We start from the raw sequence: 15,906 nt of genomic DNA on the forward strand, positions 1-15,906 counted from the left end.
CGAGTTTGTCCCGGGTCCTGGAACGAAGAACGTAGCATCTTCATCCTTCCATAAGACAATGTGCTGCCACAGTACTGCATCACCAACTACAGCCGTCGTCTACGCATTGTATGGTGTCCTTCGGGTACCACCCGGTTGTATCATCTCTCCCTTCTGGGTGCAGTGGAAACGCTGACGCAACTGAGAGCATCGCCCCATGGCAAGCGGGTGTTCTCCGGCTCTACCCACCATGTGCGACTTCCACAAGAGGCCTCAAAGGACCGCACTCATTGTGATGAGCGCGAGGCTCACATATCGCCCAACCCTGCAGCCAACACCTGGGCGGCACCAATTCCTGGAACAGGTCCCGGAAGTAGTTCAAAGTACTTCCACTTGCCTTGCCGTTGTAACGCGTCATCGCGATGCTTCATGAATTGACTTACACCAACATGATACAATGGCCTCCTGGTACGACGCGCTCTTCAGACAACCTTTGCCCCAGGATAGCATGATCATGCTCGCAGGCAAGTTGTCTTCTCACACCTGTATCAAGATTTGACCAACTTTCAAGGGTTTCCCAGATGGACGCGTTCCGCTTCTCCTAGACAAACCATGTGACAACCGCTGAAATGCAGTTGCTCAGCATACTGACAGCGGCTGTACCGTCCCGGCCGCCCTGCCCTCAAAGGACGGCCTCCCAATCTCCTTCAACGGGACGGGAAGGCCCGGAATGGCTGCCTCAGTTTCTAGAGCTACACGACGATCAGGCCGACTCAGCTTCGTGTCACCCTCTGTGCTCTCGGGGTTTTAGGTGGACAGGAAACCCCGCCTTAACAGCTACGAGGCTTGCGGCAACATAGCACACTAATCGAGAGCCGTTGTGACGTCGCTGGCGGCTGAGAAGCTTCGGGGCTCAACTTGATACCGGCGCACCTTCGGAGGGTTCACCTGCCCTTTGTCCCATCTCGACTACCTTCCACAACTGCCCCGCCTTCAGGCCACCATCTCCATCGGATTCTTTCTGTGGCTGTACCAATCTTTCATTAGCCCTAGGCTTGTGAGGTGCTTCGTGGTGCGCCTGACTTGCTTCTACACATGGTGGCGTCTTGTTAGCCAGAGCAGTGTCACCAAGATGATTTTCGTCACCCCTTTCTAATGGTTGCAATTGGGTACCTTGGCTAATGCAAGATTGACAAGCGGGGCACCTTTCCAGACTTGGACGACCGACTGTCGTCTCTCCTCTAAAGAAAGGCACTCGTACCACCTTGGACTGGCTCGCTTTGGCCAGCATTTCCTTGTGCCGATGCGATTACGTGCCGCGCCAGCGAGCGACAGGGATTGGCGCAATACCGGGTCAACCGAGCTGACTTCGAGGCAACACCACTCTCACGTACCTAGAGATACTCTTTGAAGGACCCCTAGGCCCCTAGAGGACCACCACAGGAGGCAGAGACAGCTGGCTACCGACCATCTGCCTTCCTGTTGGATAATCGATGGACCCCAAGTCGACATCTTCTCGACTTGATAATACTGTTGATGGAACAACTAGAAAATGACCAGTGAGCCTCATCATGAGATGGCGAAACCTCAATGGGTGTATATCTCCTCTACGTCAAGCACTTCTTCGAGGAACACTTGGTCCCATGAGAGAACAAACAAGATTCAAGCTGATCGTCTCGATAGCGGTTGCACCGGAAAATCCTGCGATAGAACGCGAGTAAGTGTGGGGATGGCATTGACTGTGTTTCTTACTGTCATGAACGCACTCTGATGCTGGCAGAGCTCTTCGTTGCGCAGACATGACGAAGAATATTGAGTTTTCTTTCAGGAGGAGGAATAAGTAAAAGAATATTCAGAAATGGCAGTCGGCCCCGAAACACCACCCGAGGGACAACAAGTGTAGCAACTAGGCGCTTCCCCGTTCCTCAGTCGAGTGGATGCGGTTGCAGTGTTGAACTGTGCAGCAATGCGGCAACCTTTGGAATACCGTTATGGCTGGAAACTGAAGGAAGAAAGTCGCATGCTCCGAGTGAATGACGGTGGGTCAATGGAGTTGCCGCTCTCCTTAACCCAGGCGGAGCCTCAATTGCTGGAAGTCACTTCACGTTACCTCCCGCAAACGGCGGCACGTTGTTGATTCCCGGTGGAGTGGATTTCACCACCGGGCAACAACCGCCAACAACTAACCGACGCGACTTGCCATCGCCCACCGCCGTTCTGCAACGGGTAGGGAACCTGGCAACGAACGGGCGGCGCTTGTCCTTTGGCCGCGACAGCTGACGAACCTTCTTCCTCGGGTTGCCAGTGGGAGTGAATTGTATCTTTGCGGCTCTGGGTTCCGGTTCTGGCCCGCAGGTTTGGCACCCACCATCGAAATCGACCTTCACTACCGTGGTGGTCACCGCCTTCCTTCTGCCCACTCGCCCTTCACTCAATGCCCGGCGAAAACGATTTCTACTAGTACCCCTCCAGTCGTGCCTGGACTTCGCTCTCTTCCAACCCGACTTCCACCCTCTTCTTCTTCATACAAATACCACACAAAAACAACCCACCCTTCCTTTCGAGACAACTCCTCCTCTGCCACTTAGCAGAGCATTTCGGCATTGGCTTTCTCCGTCTTCTTGCTTACCAGCATTTTCTTTCGGTACCACGTACATACCTGCGCCTTCTCTGCGAGAACGACGACTCACGACTTACGACCTGAGGAACGACTTTTCTTCTGTTCTCTTGCTTTTCGGCGTTCGGTCCAGTACTAGATATCTAATTTCTCTCGCCCTACCATTCCTCCTTGGAAATACAAGAACCTCACAACAATCATAATGTCTTACAAGATTCCGTTGTCTGAGCCCATCGCCATCGTGGGCAGCAGCTGCCGCTTTACGGGCGAAGCCACATCCCCCGCCAAGCTGTGGGAGCTTCTGAAGGATCCCAAGGATCTTACGCGCGAAGTCCCCAAGAATCGGTTTAACGTCGAGGGCTTCTACCACCCCGATGGCGAGTATCACGGCACTACCAATTCGGCCAAGGCCTACTTCATCGAACAGGACCATCGCCTCTTCGATGCCGGCTTCTTCAACATCACCCCGAAGGAGGCTGAGGCTATTGATCCCCAACAGCGCATGCTGCTAGAGGTAGTGTACGAGGCTCTCGAGTCCGCTGGCTACACCCTCCAGGATTACTCTGGCAAGAAGGTCGCCGTCTTCGCTGGTGTGATGACTGCCGATTACGACACCCTTTCTCAGCGCGATGATCTTTCCGTCAGCCAGTACTACGCCACTGGCAATGCTCGCTCCATTATTTCGAACCGCGTGTCGTACTTCTTCAACTTCCATGGTCCTTCTATGACCATTGACACTGCCTGCTCTTCCAGTTTGGTCGCTCTTCACCAGGCCGTCCTCTCTCTCCGCTCGGGTGAGGCTGAGATGGCATGTGTTTCAGGCGTCAACTTGATTCTCACCCCTGAGCAGTTCGTCGTCGAGTCGAGCTTGCACATGCTCAGTCCCACTGGCCGCTGCCACATGTGGGACGATCGCGCTGATGGTTATGCACGTGGCGAGGGTGTCGCCGCGATCTTCATCAAGCCTCTTAGCAAGGCTTTGGCCGACGGCGATCGTATTGAGGCCATCATTCGCGAGACCGGTGTCAACTCTGACGGCCGCAGCAAGGGCATCACGATGCCCAACTGGGAGGCACAGTCCGCCCTCATCCAAGACACCTATCGTCGCTCGGGCTTGAACGCCAGAGACCCCATTGATCGTTGCCAATTCTTCGAGGCTCATGGTACCGGCACTGCTGCTGGTGGTAAGTTTTCTTCCCCTTCATCTCTCCATTCGATCAAATCAGCTCATAGTTTTCCGCAGATCCCAATGAGGCTAGAGCGATTGAGGATGCCTTTTTCGGCCGTAACGTCAGCACTTCGAGCCAAGACACGGCCGAAGTGTCAAAGCTGCTTGTGGGCTCTGTCAAGACTGTCATCGGTCACACCGAAGGTGCCGCCGGATTGGCCGGTCTCTTCAAGGTGGTTCATGCCATGATCAATGGCACTGTGCCTCCTAACTTGCACTTCAACAGACTTCAGCCAGCTGTCGCTAAGTATTACTCGCACCTTCATGTGCCCACCAAGGCCCTTGCCTGGCCTTCTGTCGCGGCTGGACAGCCCAGACGTGCCACTGTTAATTCCTTCGGATTCGGAGGAACCAACTCGACTGCAATTTGCGTAAGTGTCACAAATCTTCGGTTGTCTTGCTGCCTGATCTGATTCTAATGGTTCTGTAGGAGATGTACGTTCCGGAGATCCATGACCCGGTCGCCAAGGTCTTTGCTCCGACCCTTATCACGCCCAAGCTCATCGATTCGGGCTCCCTCTCGGCTGATGGCCAGATTCGTCTGCCCCTGGTCCTTTCCGCCAGCTCGCCCAGGTCTATGGGCGCTGTTGCGAAGTGCTATCGCGATTACCTCGCGCAGCAGGTGGCGTTGCCTCTTGAGGAGGCTGCTTGGAATGCGTACAAGAACCGCACCGCTTTCCCTTACCGCACTGCCGTTACCGGATCTTCATTGTCCGACATCATGAAGGGTCTTGACACCTTGATTGCAAAGGCCGATGCTGGCAAAGCAGCTACAATCAGTGTCCGCGCTCGCCCCGAGACCGATGTCCCCAAGATCCTGGGTATCTTTACCGGCCAAGGTGCTCAGTGGGCCACCATGTCTCGTGGTCTACTGCAGAGCAACAATGTTTATGCTCAGTCCATTCGCAACCTCGACCAGGTCCTTCAGGCCTGCCCTCATCCGCCCTCGTGGTTCCTTGAACAGGAGATCATGGCCGACGCAAGTCTCTCTAGAGTTGGGAAGGCGGCCATCTCCCAGCCTCTCTGCACCGCGGTCCAGCTCGCCCTCATCGATCTTCTCGCTCACTTGGGCATTAATTTCCACACCGTTGTCGGTCATTCATCCGGCGAAATTGCTGCGGCTTACGCGGCGGGCAAACTGTCAGCTCGCGATTCGATTCTCATCTCGTATTATCGCGGAAAATACGCTCACCTCGCCAGCGGTGCTCAGGGCAGTCTGGGTGGCATGATGGCTGCAGGTTTGACGAAGGCAGAAGCCGAAGAGCTCTGCGCCCTGCCTCAGTTCGCCAACCGCGTTTGCGTTGCGGCCAGCAACGGACCCAGCAGTGTCACCTTGTCAGGCGACCTTGACATCGTGCAAAAGGTCCATGATCACCTTGTAGACGAGAAGAAGTTTGCGAGGATGCTCCAGGTCGACACAGCCTATCACTCGCCTCACATGGTGCGCCCTGCTACTGAGTACATTGAGGCCCTCAAGGCTTGCAACATAGCTCCATTGCAGGACGGCAACGGCACCACCTGGGTGTCCAGCGTCTACGGTCATGGTGAGCCCACTTCCGAAGAGCTCGCGTCCTCCTACTGGCGCGACAACATGGTCAATGCAGTCCTTTTCTTTGAGGCTGTCAGCACTGCTCTGGAAGGACAAGGTCCCTTTGACTGTGCCATCGAGGTTGGACCTCACGCTGCCCTGCGCGGCCCCGTCATTCAGACCATGAAGGCCAAATCGGGAGAGGCCATTATCTACTCTGGTCTTCTTGACAGGAAGCTCGACGATCGCATTGCTTTTGCGGACTTCTTGGGCTGGATGTGGTCCAACTTTGGCTCATCATCATCATGGATTGAGAAGTTTGTTCAGAGCTCAGTCAATCCTGAATTGGCTCACCTTCGTTTCCATCAGGGTCCGAATTATCCTTGGGACCACTCGCATACCTACTACCGCGAGTCACGCATTTCTCGCCAGTATCACTTCAGGACTCACAAACCTCATGAGCTTCTTGGCATTCGTACCAGGGACGACAACGAGCATGAGCTCAGATGGCGCAACATTATGAAGTACGCCAAGCTTCCATGGGCCCAGGGCCACAAGTTCCAAGGACAGGCGCTGCTTCCGGCTTCAGCATACTGTATCATGGTTTTGGATGCTGCACGCGTCCTCTTGGGCAACCGCGCCGCTTCTGTTGTCGAGCTGCGCGACTTGAAGTTTATGGCTGGCATTACGCTCGAGCCTGAGTCTCCCGGTGTTGAGACCCTCTTCTCTTTGGTGGTGTCCAATTCTCCCAAGGATGCCTCCACTATCGAGGCCTTATTCACGCTGACCTCGGCGCCTGCTGATGGCACTATTGACATGAAGCTGAATTTCAGTGGACAGCTTCATATTGTCCTCGGAGAGAAGTCTCCCAATGCACTTAGCCATCGTCCCGCGCAGCGCGCTGAGACACTCACTGCCCAACCCGAGGCGTTCTACAAGATGATGGCGGGTACAGGTTTGGATTACAACGGACCGTTCAAGGGATTGACGGCCATTGAGCGTCGCTACAATTTTTCTTCTGGGAATGTGAAGAGGTTCCATGCAGATGACCAGACTGGCTTGGACATCAGCCCTGCCACGCTGGACAGCTGCTTGCAGACTGCGTTCCTCACTGTTTCTTCTCCTGGTGACGGGTAAGTTATCTCTTCTGTTTGTTAATCATTTACCATTTTACTAACCGCTTTCATAGGTCCCTATGGACTTCGTTTCTTCCCAAGGTGATGAGTCGTGTCAAGTTCAACCTTGCTACCTGCCGCAGCGGTGCGCGCGATGATAACCTCGCTGTTGATGCCTATCTCACCAAAGGCGTTCCTTTCTCCAAGACGGCTGCAGCCTCGTTCACAGCTGAGATCAACATCTTCAACCCTGAGGGCGACCTGGAGATTCAAATTGAGGGTCTCACCGTTGGCTCCTTCACATCGACTCGCCCCGAGAATGATAAGGAGCTTTATCTCACTACCGTCTACGAACTCGACCCTGAGGATGAGATCGTTGCTTCTCCACCGGAAGCCCTCAATGGCGCGAGCCCCATGCTCTTTGAGAGCTGTGCCAGAGTTGCCTCGTTTTACGTTGAGCGTGCTGCGCTCAAACGCCTCAAGGAGACGCCCAGGGATCTGCTTGAGCCAGCGGGTTACCAAACCGAGACTCGCTTGGTGTCTAACTCCTGGCCCAACGAGACCGAGCAGAGTCTGGAGAAGTTCATCCGCTCCTCGCCCTATTTCATGACTCTCGACTTCGTTCGCCACCTGGGAGAGAATCTCCCGGACGTCCTCCCGGGCATGCTCCCTACCTTGGTTCAAGAGGCACAGCAGCTCGCCTATTTCCAGAAGCAGGTCGGCCGTGTTGTTCGCCAGATCGTTCACAAGTACCCTCGCATGAATATCCTTGGCCTGACTGATCCCGAATTGGGCTTGACCGAGCATATCATGGCAGCACTCGATGGATCGTTCCTTAGCTACCGCATTGGTGGCAAGCCTGAGACAAACCTCAAGGAGCGCACTCCTCTTGCCGAAGGGATTCGCAAGAAGATCATGATTGATGAGGTTGACTTCGAGGGCGATGCTGAATCTGCTGAAGGACCTTATGACCTTGTGGTTCTCAACACGTCCATCCTCGACAACAAGAAGACTCATTCCGCGCTCCAGCTTATCAGGGATTTGATGCGTCCTGGCGGCTTTCTTGTTGTCGTCCATGCATCTCATACTCCGCTTAAGGAGAGGATGCTTCGTTGCGCTGGCCGTACCTCGAGCGACGACGGAATCGCCACACCTCCTGACTGGCCTGATCTCATCGAAGAGTGCGGATTCGAGAACACTGCTAAGAACTCGGATATGTGGTTCAATCCTGGATTCACCCTCAGTGTAAGACAGGCAATGTCACAGAGGAAGAAGCAACTGCTCTGGCCTCTGCATCATGCCACCGCAACTCCTCTTGTGAAGCATCTTCTGATCGTGGGTGGTAAGAAGGTCTGGACGTCTTGCATTTCCTCTGGTGTTTTCCAGGAACTTGCCTCTTTCTGTGCAAAGATCACCGCTGTCGACTCCTTGGAGGATATCCACAATGATGAGTTGCTCTCATCTTGCACCGCAGCCATCATCCTTGGCGATATTGACCAGCCTATTCTTGCTGATATGACGGCCGAGCGGATGGACACCATTCGGTCCTTGCTGCGCCCCCAAATGCTCATCATGTGGGTTACCCATAATGCCAGGTTCAACAACCCCGATCATGCCGCATCGCTTGGCTTCACTCGAACGGTTACCGGTGAAGTCCCTGGCTTGCATATACAAGTGCTCGATCTCGACACCATTGATACCTGTCCGGCTGTTCGCGCCGTGTCCAAAATGTTTGCTCGTTTCATCGTTTATTTCCTCGGCCCCAAGAATGAGGATGATGAGCCCCTTTGGGTTCGTGAGCACGAGGTACACGTTGAGGGTGGCCGCTTGATCGTTCCTCGCGTTCTCCCGTGGAAAGAGGGTAATCAGCGTGTCAATGCGCCTCGCCGCGTGGTGACCGATACAGTCAACACTCTGGAAGACGTTGTTGAGGTCCTCGCTTCAGCCTCTGGCCGGTACGAGACTCGGGTCGAGAAGAGCGAATCCTATCCTTCGCATGCCGAATCGGCGATGCACGTGGACTACAGCACTGTCAACGTGTTCAACGTTGGAGGCATTTGCTCCGGTCATATCTGCATTGGCCGCAACAACGAGACTGGCAAGGCTCAAGTTGCCCTCTCTAAATCAAACGAGTCCTTCATTTCAACGGCCTCTACAATCTTCAGCACGCTCCCTGAAGGCACTGTCGGCGTCTGTGAGCCGCTCTACCTTAGCTTGCTCAGCCGGTATATTTACGCTCTCACTATTGTCGACATGGCTAATGGCAAGGCTGTCATGATCATCGAGCCGGATGGCCTCCTCTTCCAATGCGCCAAGGAAGTTTTTAGCAACCGCGGCATCTGGTTTATGGGTGCTTCCACGGATGAGCGTAGTAGCCGAGTTGTTCCCGAAATGGCCTTCGTTCATTCACAGTCGACTTCGAGGCAGATCAAGGCCCTCTATCCCCTCGACGGAGCTTGCATTGTCAATATGCTGCCCAAGACTCACGACGTCTCTCGCATGCTTGTTGACTCGGTGCCTGAGAATTGCGAGTATCTCACCCAGGATAAACTTATCTCGACTCACTTCACGGCGCACCCCAATGCGGCATTCGTTCAGAGGCTCTGGGAAGAGGCTGTGGCGCTTTCTTACAACAGCATGAAGAGCATGCTGCTTGATGCCATTGAGCCTTCTTTCGACATCCTGGACCCCATCACTTTGCCGAAGTTGCTTGACTCTGCTGTGTCTGGTGAGGCTTTCCAGATGCTCGACTGGAAGGCCGAGAGGTCTATCGCTCACATGATTAAGCCTATCGTGTGTGAAAAGATGCTTCGCCCTAACAGGACCTATGTCCTGGTTGGCATCACTCGCGACATGGGCCAGAGCCTCTGCTCTCTCTTCATCGAGCAGGGTGCTCGTCACCTTGTTTTGTGCAGTCGAAACCCCCCGAAGGAGCAGCCTCAGTGGCAGAAGGAGCTCAATGCTCGCGGCATCAAGGTCAAGTTCGAGGCGATGGATGTTACCAACCTCAACACGGTGATTGCCTTCAAGACGAAGCTTGCCGAAGATTTCTGGCCGCCTGTCGGAGGCGTGGTCAACGGTGCCATGGTTCTTGACGACCGTGTGTTCTCCGAGATGTCCGTCGAGACTTGGAATCGTGTCATGAATCCCAAGGTGGTCGGTTCCAGGAATCTCGACACGGTCTTCGACTCTCCAGATATGGACTTCTTCATCATGACCTCGTCTTTCGCTGCCATTGGCGGCCATGCCGGTCAATCGAACTATGCTGCGGCTAACATGTACATGAACGGCATTGCCGCTTCTCGTCGGTGCCGCGGATTGCCGGCCACGGCTCTGAACATTGGGGTCGTCTACGGCCTTGGCTTCTTGCACCGTGAGAAGGACGATCTGTACGCCGGTCTCGAGCGTGAGGGATACCCGCCCATTTCCGAGCGTGATCTTCATCATATGTTCCTCGAGGCCATTGCTGCTGGAAAGCCTGTGGGGCACACCGTCTACGACATCACTACGGGCATGAACCGATTCCGCATGGACGCACCGAATCAGCACTGGCAGCTCGATCCTCGTTTCTCTCACAATACCCTCCCCGAGGAGGACGAAACCGCCGCTGGTTCTACCGGCCAGCAGATCAAGTCTCTTGCCGAGGATCTTGATGCTGCCACCACCAAAGAGGACGTGATGAAGGTGTACGTGCCTGCCTTCATCGGCCGCTTGGAGGCACTTCTGCAGATTGCCGAGGGCGAAATCACACCTGCCAACAGCGTCACTGAGCTTGGTGTCGACTCTCTTATCGCAGTCGAAATCCGCTCCTGGATATGGAAGACGGTTGCCCAAGATGTTGCGGTGATGAAGATCCTCAGCGCTACCAGCATTGCCCATTTGTGCGAGGGAATTGCCAGTGATCTTTTGGTCGCCCGCGGTGCTGCAGCCAAGGATTCTACTGCTCCTACTGAACAGAAGGAGACCCCCGCTGGCTCTCAGACTTTGCAGGCTGCTAGTGGCTCGGTTAAGTCGGCTCCGAGCACCACTCCATCTCTCGAGGCTTCGGCTAGCACTTTGACTGAAACCACTGTGGTTTCGATTGTCAGCACTTCCACTGTGGTTTCCAGTGCCAGCACTGCTACCAGCGTTGATGGTGACGCTGACGAAGATAACGCCTTGTCGGCTAGTTGGGAGGACGTAGGAAAGAAGGAGTCTTCCATTTTTCTCTGAGCGATGGATGGTGGGATTTTCCGGTGCGATTTGGTTTGATGGTTCGATTTTCTGAGAGTTCGGCTTGGTTTCTTTTCATTCTCTCTACTTTCTGTTCTTTGTTCTCTTCTCTCCCACTGTACTAGAGTGGAATCACTTTTTCTAGATCTTTTTGCACATGCTCTCACGAGCTGGCTAGATAGTCATGGTCACTATACCCTCAGTAACCTACTACATGGATTCGGCGTTTTGCTTGATAAGGGTTTCAATGGTTTTGCAGTCATAGGTTGCCGGATATAGGTCGGACATGGCGTACTCATTTCTAAACACTTTGTTCCGAATACAAGGACAAGTGGGAAAGAGTTTGTAAGTATAGTTCTCGGAATAGACAAAACCGAAATAACTTGAGTGGTTCCATTTCGGTGAAGAAGCGAGTAGCAACCGTGTCTTGCTAAAGCAAATTTGTTTGGGGATTCTCGGCGCTTTAGGCCCTAATGAACAAACATCAGGCAATCAACACCTTGAGGTCTAGTCCGGCGAATATAAGGAGCACTTAGAAAGGATTCCCAGTTCCTACAACGACGCTATGACTAGGTAACTTGGAAAACAAAGCCGAGCATCATATGGCCCCGGAGGAAGCCCGTCCTCTTGAGACCAACCGGGCCGTTCGGCTTCAATCAGTGGCAACGACAATGGCATTGACGAAGCTCAGGTGCCTTTAAGTCTCAGGTTTCTCGAGAATCGACCAAGAACACGCTATGCTGACTCCGGAGGATGGATTTGCTTGTCGATGTTAATAGGAGACGTTGGGAGACCTGATCTTCTGTTTTTTTTTTCTAAGGTAAGAGTAGGTAGGTATCGCAAGTCAATTGGTTGGCTGCATCAACAATCTAGGTAGAACTTGTCGTCCATACAAGCTTAACACAAACCTCCTAGTAAACACTCTGTACGTCATATATATTCGCTGCCGTGTGACTGGCACAAGATTAATTTCGACCAAAGCGCACCGTGGCTGATATGAGGAGTAACCAAATATACTCCTATCCAAACCTCCCACACTCTTTATGCCGGCGGAAAATTTGGTTCGTACAGCAGGAGGAGTTTTATGACAAACCACAGAAAACCACTTCGTTTTGCATGAGAGACACGCCCATGAACTGCATCCAACCTGCAGTTTAATATGCGAAAAAAAGACAAAACAAATGACGATAGCCATCCCATTACGCTCATTTGAGGACGCTCCTGCATTTTGAGGTGGTACTCTCGTGGTCTTGAAACATCTTCCCACTTCTTGGCTGTGATGAGAAGCCCCTCCCCCCTTAAGCTTTTTCAATGTTGCTAGCATACAGTCTGTCGACGTTGTGTATCACACGCTGTGGACCTTGCCCCTCACTCAAGTAAAAGGCAAATCAAGGGGCTCAGGGAATACCAAGGGTCTCGTGGGTAGGGAGGTACCTAAACATTTGCCATTTCCCCTCATTACCTACTTCCGATTAGGAACATGCGGAACCAGACTTCCATCCCGCCTTTTACGTTCTCAATCTGGGGTACGACAGGGGAAAAATTCGAGATCTGGGATGTTAGTACGGGGGACACGACTTTGTTCGTTTGGGAAGATGTGTGCCTTTGAGCGGATGAAAAAGCCCGAATGGTTTCCCGATTCGCGGCTTGGGTTGCCTGAATACGACTCCGACGGGTCCGTTAGGTTTGGGTACGATGAGGAGCAGCAAACGGACGATATGAAGAGGGGTATAAAGGAGGAGGCCGGAAGCCAAAAAGAAAAGGTGTGATGCTCGTGTGGAAGCGGTTATCAAGCGGTCAGTGCAATGGGGTTTCTGAGCATCGTCTGAAGAAACGCAATGAAATCCATCATCACCTATTTAGCCGTTATCATGGAGGCGACAACAGTTCTCGGCGGTCCGGGCAAGGGCGTCAAGCCCGACCCCGACGGAAGATACACCATCGCGGCTCCGGGGATCAAGGCGCAGTTTATCCCCTACGGCGCCACTCTCACCAACCTCTTTGTCAAGGACAAGAATGGCAAAGACGTCGACGTGGTTCTGGGGTATGATGATGTGGAATATTATCGTTCGTGATCTGACGAGTCGAAGCTTTCCCAGTCCGAAACAAAATCCACTGACGCAGACGACAGCCAAGGATCCGGGCCATCCCGTGTACAACGCCATTCCAGGTCGTTATGCGAACCGTATCGGCAAGGGCAAGTACACCATCGACGGTGAGGAGTACCACACCGAGTTGAACGACGGTAACAACACTTTGCACAGCGGCACCAACAACTGGTCGTATCGATTCTGGAACGTCACCGAACACACGCCCACTTCCATAACCTTTGCCATCTCCGATGCTTCCAACTCGTCTCTGGGCATGCTGGGCCGCGTCGACTCCACCGTGACCTATTCTGTGAGCAAGAGCACCTGGCACATCAAGATGAATGCTGTTTCTCCCGAGAGGAAGACTCGTAAGTGACCAAAGCAACTCACCTCCCCTAACTGTGTAGTTGTAAGCTGCCATGCTAAATACCACCCAGCTGTCCTTCTCACTCAACACACCTACTTCAACCTCGACGCTTACAAGAACCCGGCCACGGACAAGATCTGGGATCACACCCTGTATATGCCCTACTCAGCGCGCTACCTTGAGGCCGACCAAGGTGCCCTCCCCACGGGCAAGATTCTGACTGCAGCCCCGGGCTCCATCAACGACTTTGCCAGTGCTTCCGGCCTCGCTCTGGGCCACGCTCGCGATCAGCCGGGGTTTGCAGGCAACTGCGGTGCCAACGGCGCATGCGAGGGTTATAACGGATATTGGCTGATCGAGGATAAGCCGTCGAGGGATGCCGTGGTCGTTTCTCTGACGAGCCCGTTCTCGGGCGTCAAGGCCGATCTACGGACCGATCAACCAGGTGTCGTATTGTATTCTTGCAATTGGATGGACGGAAGCGCGCAGTTGAAGAGCACACAAAAGCTTGTGGTGAATGGGACGGCGGTGCCCAGAACCGTCGGTAGAAGCTCGTGTGTCGCCATTGAGGCTCAGGATTACCCCGATGGTATCAACCAGTGAGTTTGCCTTCAGGAAATGACAAGCAGATTTTTTCGGTGGCTGACCTAAAGGTAAAGCCCGGAATGGGGGAGGGTCGACAAGCAGATTCTCGGTCCTGGCCAGAAGTACAGCTGGGAAAGCTCGTGGACATTTGGGCTGGTCTGAAGAGGTCAGTCGGGCCGGCCGACGTTGCGGATGGCGAAGAGACAATTGAGCAGGCGTCGAGGTGTGGTGGGAAACCCAATCAGACTTTGGAATCTCCACGCTAACCATCATGCTGCCTTATCAATGACGAGATGGTGTTGAATCGTTATTCTGGGACAATACACCAGTCTAGTGTAGGTAGTGTGGCGACCCCAACCAAAGTCGTATGCCAGGCTTCCCACTGCCATATGTCCCATGAGCCAAGATAGTGTCCATAGGTATGTAACCGAGAAGCCAAGAAATCGGACGGAACACACTTCCGGGCCAGAAGAAAGTATTCAGGGTAGGCTACAGGTCGTGATACGGGCACGAAAAACATAACCCGATCCTTATCATCACTCTTGCTGCCGTGTTCTGCTTTCAGTCGGCTTGTTGGTTGCGCTTTCCATTCCTTCGGGATTCCATTGCAACTCTCAAGAGGCAAGTTGGAACTTGATGCAGGCCTGTCCCTAGTCATTATGATGCTATCACACAGCTGTGTCTGTCACAGTGAGAGAATGGTGGTGATGCACCCCGCATACCTCCGAGTGAGTCGGACCACGCGACTCCAGATGGACCGGTCCTAGAGGTATTCCAGACCCCCGAGCCTACCCCAAAACTGGAAGCTTAATGTTAAGCTCGCGTATGTAGTCGGTTTGGATGGAATCTAACACATCCAGTTGATCCCCCGGCCTATCGTTCGGCTCAAAGGACCGTTGGAACATGACACTAGCGAATCTAGGGTAGTTAAATATACATACAGGGACCCGACCCTCGTGGCCAAAAGTGGAAGGTAATATAGACGAACGATTAGCGACAGCGACTCGGAAACGCAAGCGGACCACATCATTTTAGGTTGTATAACGTTATCGCTACCCGGCGCTTCTCTTATCGGATGTCGGGTTGGAGACCAATTCGAGACGAACGAGCGAGGAGTCGAAACTGACGCGGTTATTAAGGAGTAACAAGTTATTTAGAACACCTGGTTCCCAGCTGAGTGATCTTGTCGGCCAACCTGGCTGTCACCGATGATGGGTCGGCGGTACATCGATAGGTTGGTCGCCGCTGCCACATTCCTTCCGCGTGCAGATGATGGTGTCCTCGAACGGTAGCAGAACGGCATAACAGCGAAATGGGTGGGTGGCCAGGTCAGAAATCGGGCGATAGATTGCTCTGGGCGCAGATGTGACAGGTCTTGTCGATTTCTTGTCAGGGCACAGTTGCTTGTCGTTGCTCGGCTATTCCCGAGCGTGGGATGTCGGCCCCTTCTGGCGATATAGGGCATACCTATGGGTTAGTCGGGTGTCCTCTTGTTGTTCGCACATTTGACATGGAAGTGACTCTTATCCAACGCCGAGAATGTATCAACCCTGTGGTCGGCTGGCCAGTTAGAGCTCCCAATTCCTACCATAATGCCTAGACCTCAGTAGCCACAGTCCGGCCCTAGGTACTTTTGTAGGAACATCAGGAAGGGGGAGAGTGAAGCAAACATGGACCAGGTGTTTTGGCTAATCAGCGAGTCTAATCGAGCTGCCGCATCCGGTAATTTACCCCAGACGGGCCCATGTCGTAACGCACGTCGAGAGGAGCTTATCGTGATGCTTGGCGCCGATCGGAGACGACATTCCGTCTGGGCGGGCACCGTGTCGGGAGGGACACTCAACTCTATGTATGTGCCATGCTGTTCCATTCCGCTCCTTGGCCGACGGCGATTGTGATGATGCCCCTTCCTGTTGGAGGAAAAGGACACCAATAATATCATGATTCTGGTCCCAATCGGGTAGAACAAAGATGGGCTGCATGGCGCTAGGTCCATAGTATGAGGGGATTCAGAGGGTCGAAGGTCTTGTCAGGGTCAGGAGGAATGAGTCAAATTTACCCAAATCAAATCCACGTGAGTCGACCCCAGACTTGGCTGAGTCGGAGTCAAGATTTGACTTGCAAACCCAATGAATCGAAGTACAGATTTCCATAACTTGAAGGTTTTCATGTCTAAAGGTCGACA

The 15,906-nt window shown here is 53.4% G+C and overlaps 2 protein-coding genes across 2 annotated transcripts; both read left to right on the forward strand.

Moving 5' to 3' along the window:
* The first annotated feature begins 2,457 nt into the window (after window positions 1–2,457).
* Window positions 2,458–11,176, forward strand: B0T23DRAFT_47260 (uncharacterized protein). Its single transcript, XM_062841318.1, has 4 exons — window positions 2,458–3,780; window positions 3,840–4,195; window positions 4,255–6,485; window positions 6,542–11,176. Exons 1-4 carry the CDS (start codon window positions 2,799–2,801, stop codon window positions 10,677–10,679), a joined length of 7,707 nt encoding a protein of 2,568 aa, XP_062688325.1. The 5' UTR covers window positions 2,458–2,798; the 3' UTR covers window positions 10,680–11,176.
* Window positions 11,177–12,260: 1,084 nt separating this feature from the next.
* On the forward strand, window positions 12,261–13,956 carry B0T23DRAFT_47306 (galactose mutarotase-like protein). The gene is made up of 4 exons (XM_062841319.1): window positions 12,261–12,746; window positions 12,811–13,137; window positions 13,207–13,735; window positions 13,796–13,956. The coding sequence occupies exons 1-4, from the start codon at window positions 12,518–12,520 to the stop codon at window positions 13,881–13,883; spliced, it is 1,173 nt and encodes a 390-aa protein (XP_062688326.1). The 5' UTR covers window positions 12,261–12,517; the 3' UTR covers window positions 13,884–13,956.
* Window positions 13,957–15,906: the final 1,950 nt, after the last annotated feature.

The sequence above is a fragment of the Neurospora hispaniola genome, assembly GCF_033458365.1.
Source record: "Neurospora hispaniola strain FGSC 10403 chromosome Unknown B0T23scaffold_10, whole genome shotgun sequence".
NCBI lineage: Eukaryota > Fungi > Ascomycota > Sordariomycetes > Sordariales > Sordariaceae > Neurospora > Neurospora hispaniola.

Excerpts from the sequence above, each read along its gene's own strand:
- B0T23DRAFT_47260 (XM_062841318.1), top strand. The coding sequence starts at position 2,799 with ATGTCTTACAAGATTCCGTTGTCTGAGCCCATCGCCATCGTGGGCAGC. Across the intron at positions 4,196-4,254 it reads CCAACTCGACTGCAATTTGC|GAGATGTACGTTCCGGAGAT; the intron begins GTAAGTGTCACA and ends ATGGTTCTGTAG. Across the intron at positions 6,486-6,541 it reads GTTTCTTCTCCTGGTGACGG|GTCCCTATGGACTTCGTTTC; the intron begins GTAAGTTATCTC and ends CCGCTTTCATAG.
- B0T23DRAFT_47306 (XM_062841319.1), top strand. The coding sequence starts at position 12,518 with ATGAAATCCATCATCACCTATTTAGCCGTTATCATGGAGGCGACAACA. Across the intron at positions 12,747-12,810 it reads TGATGATGTGGAATATTATC|CCAAGGATCCGGGCCATCCC; the intron begins GTTCGTGATCTG and ends CGCAGACGACAG. Across the intron at positions 13,138-13,206 it reads TTCTCCCGAGAGGAAGACTC|CTGTCCTTCTCACTCAACAC; the intron begins GTAAGTGACCAA and ends AATACCACCCAG.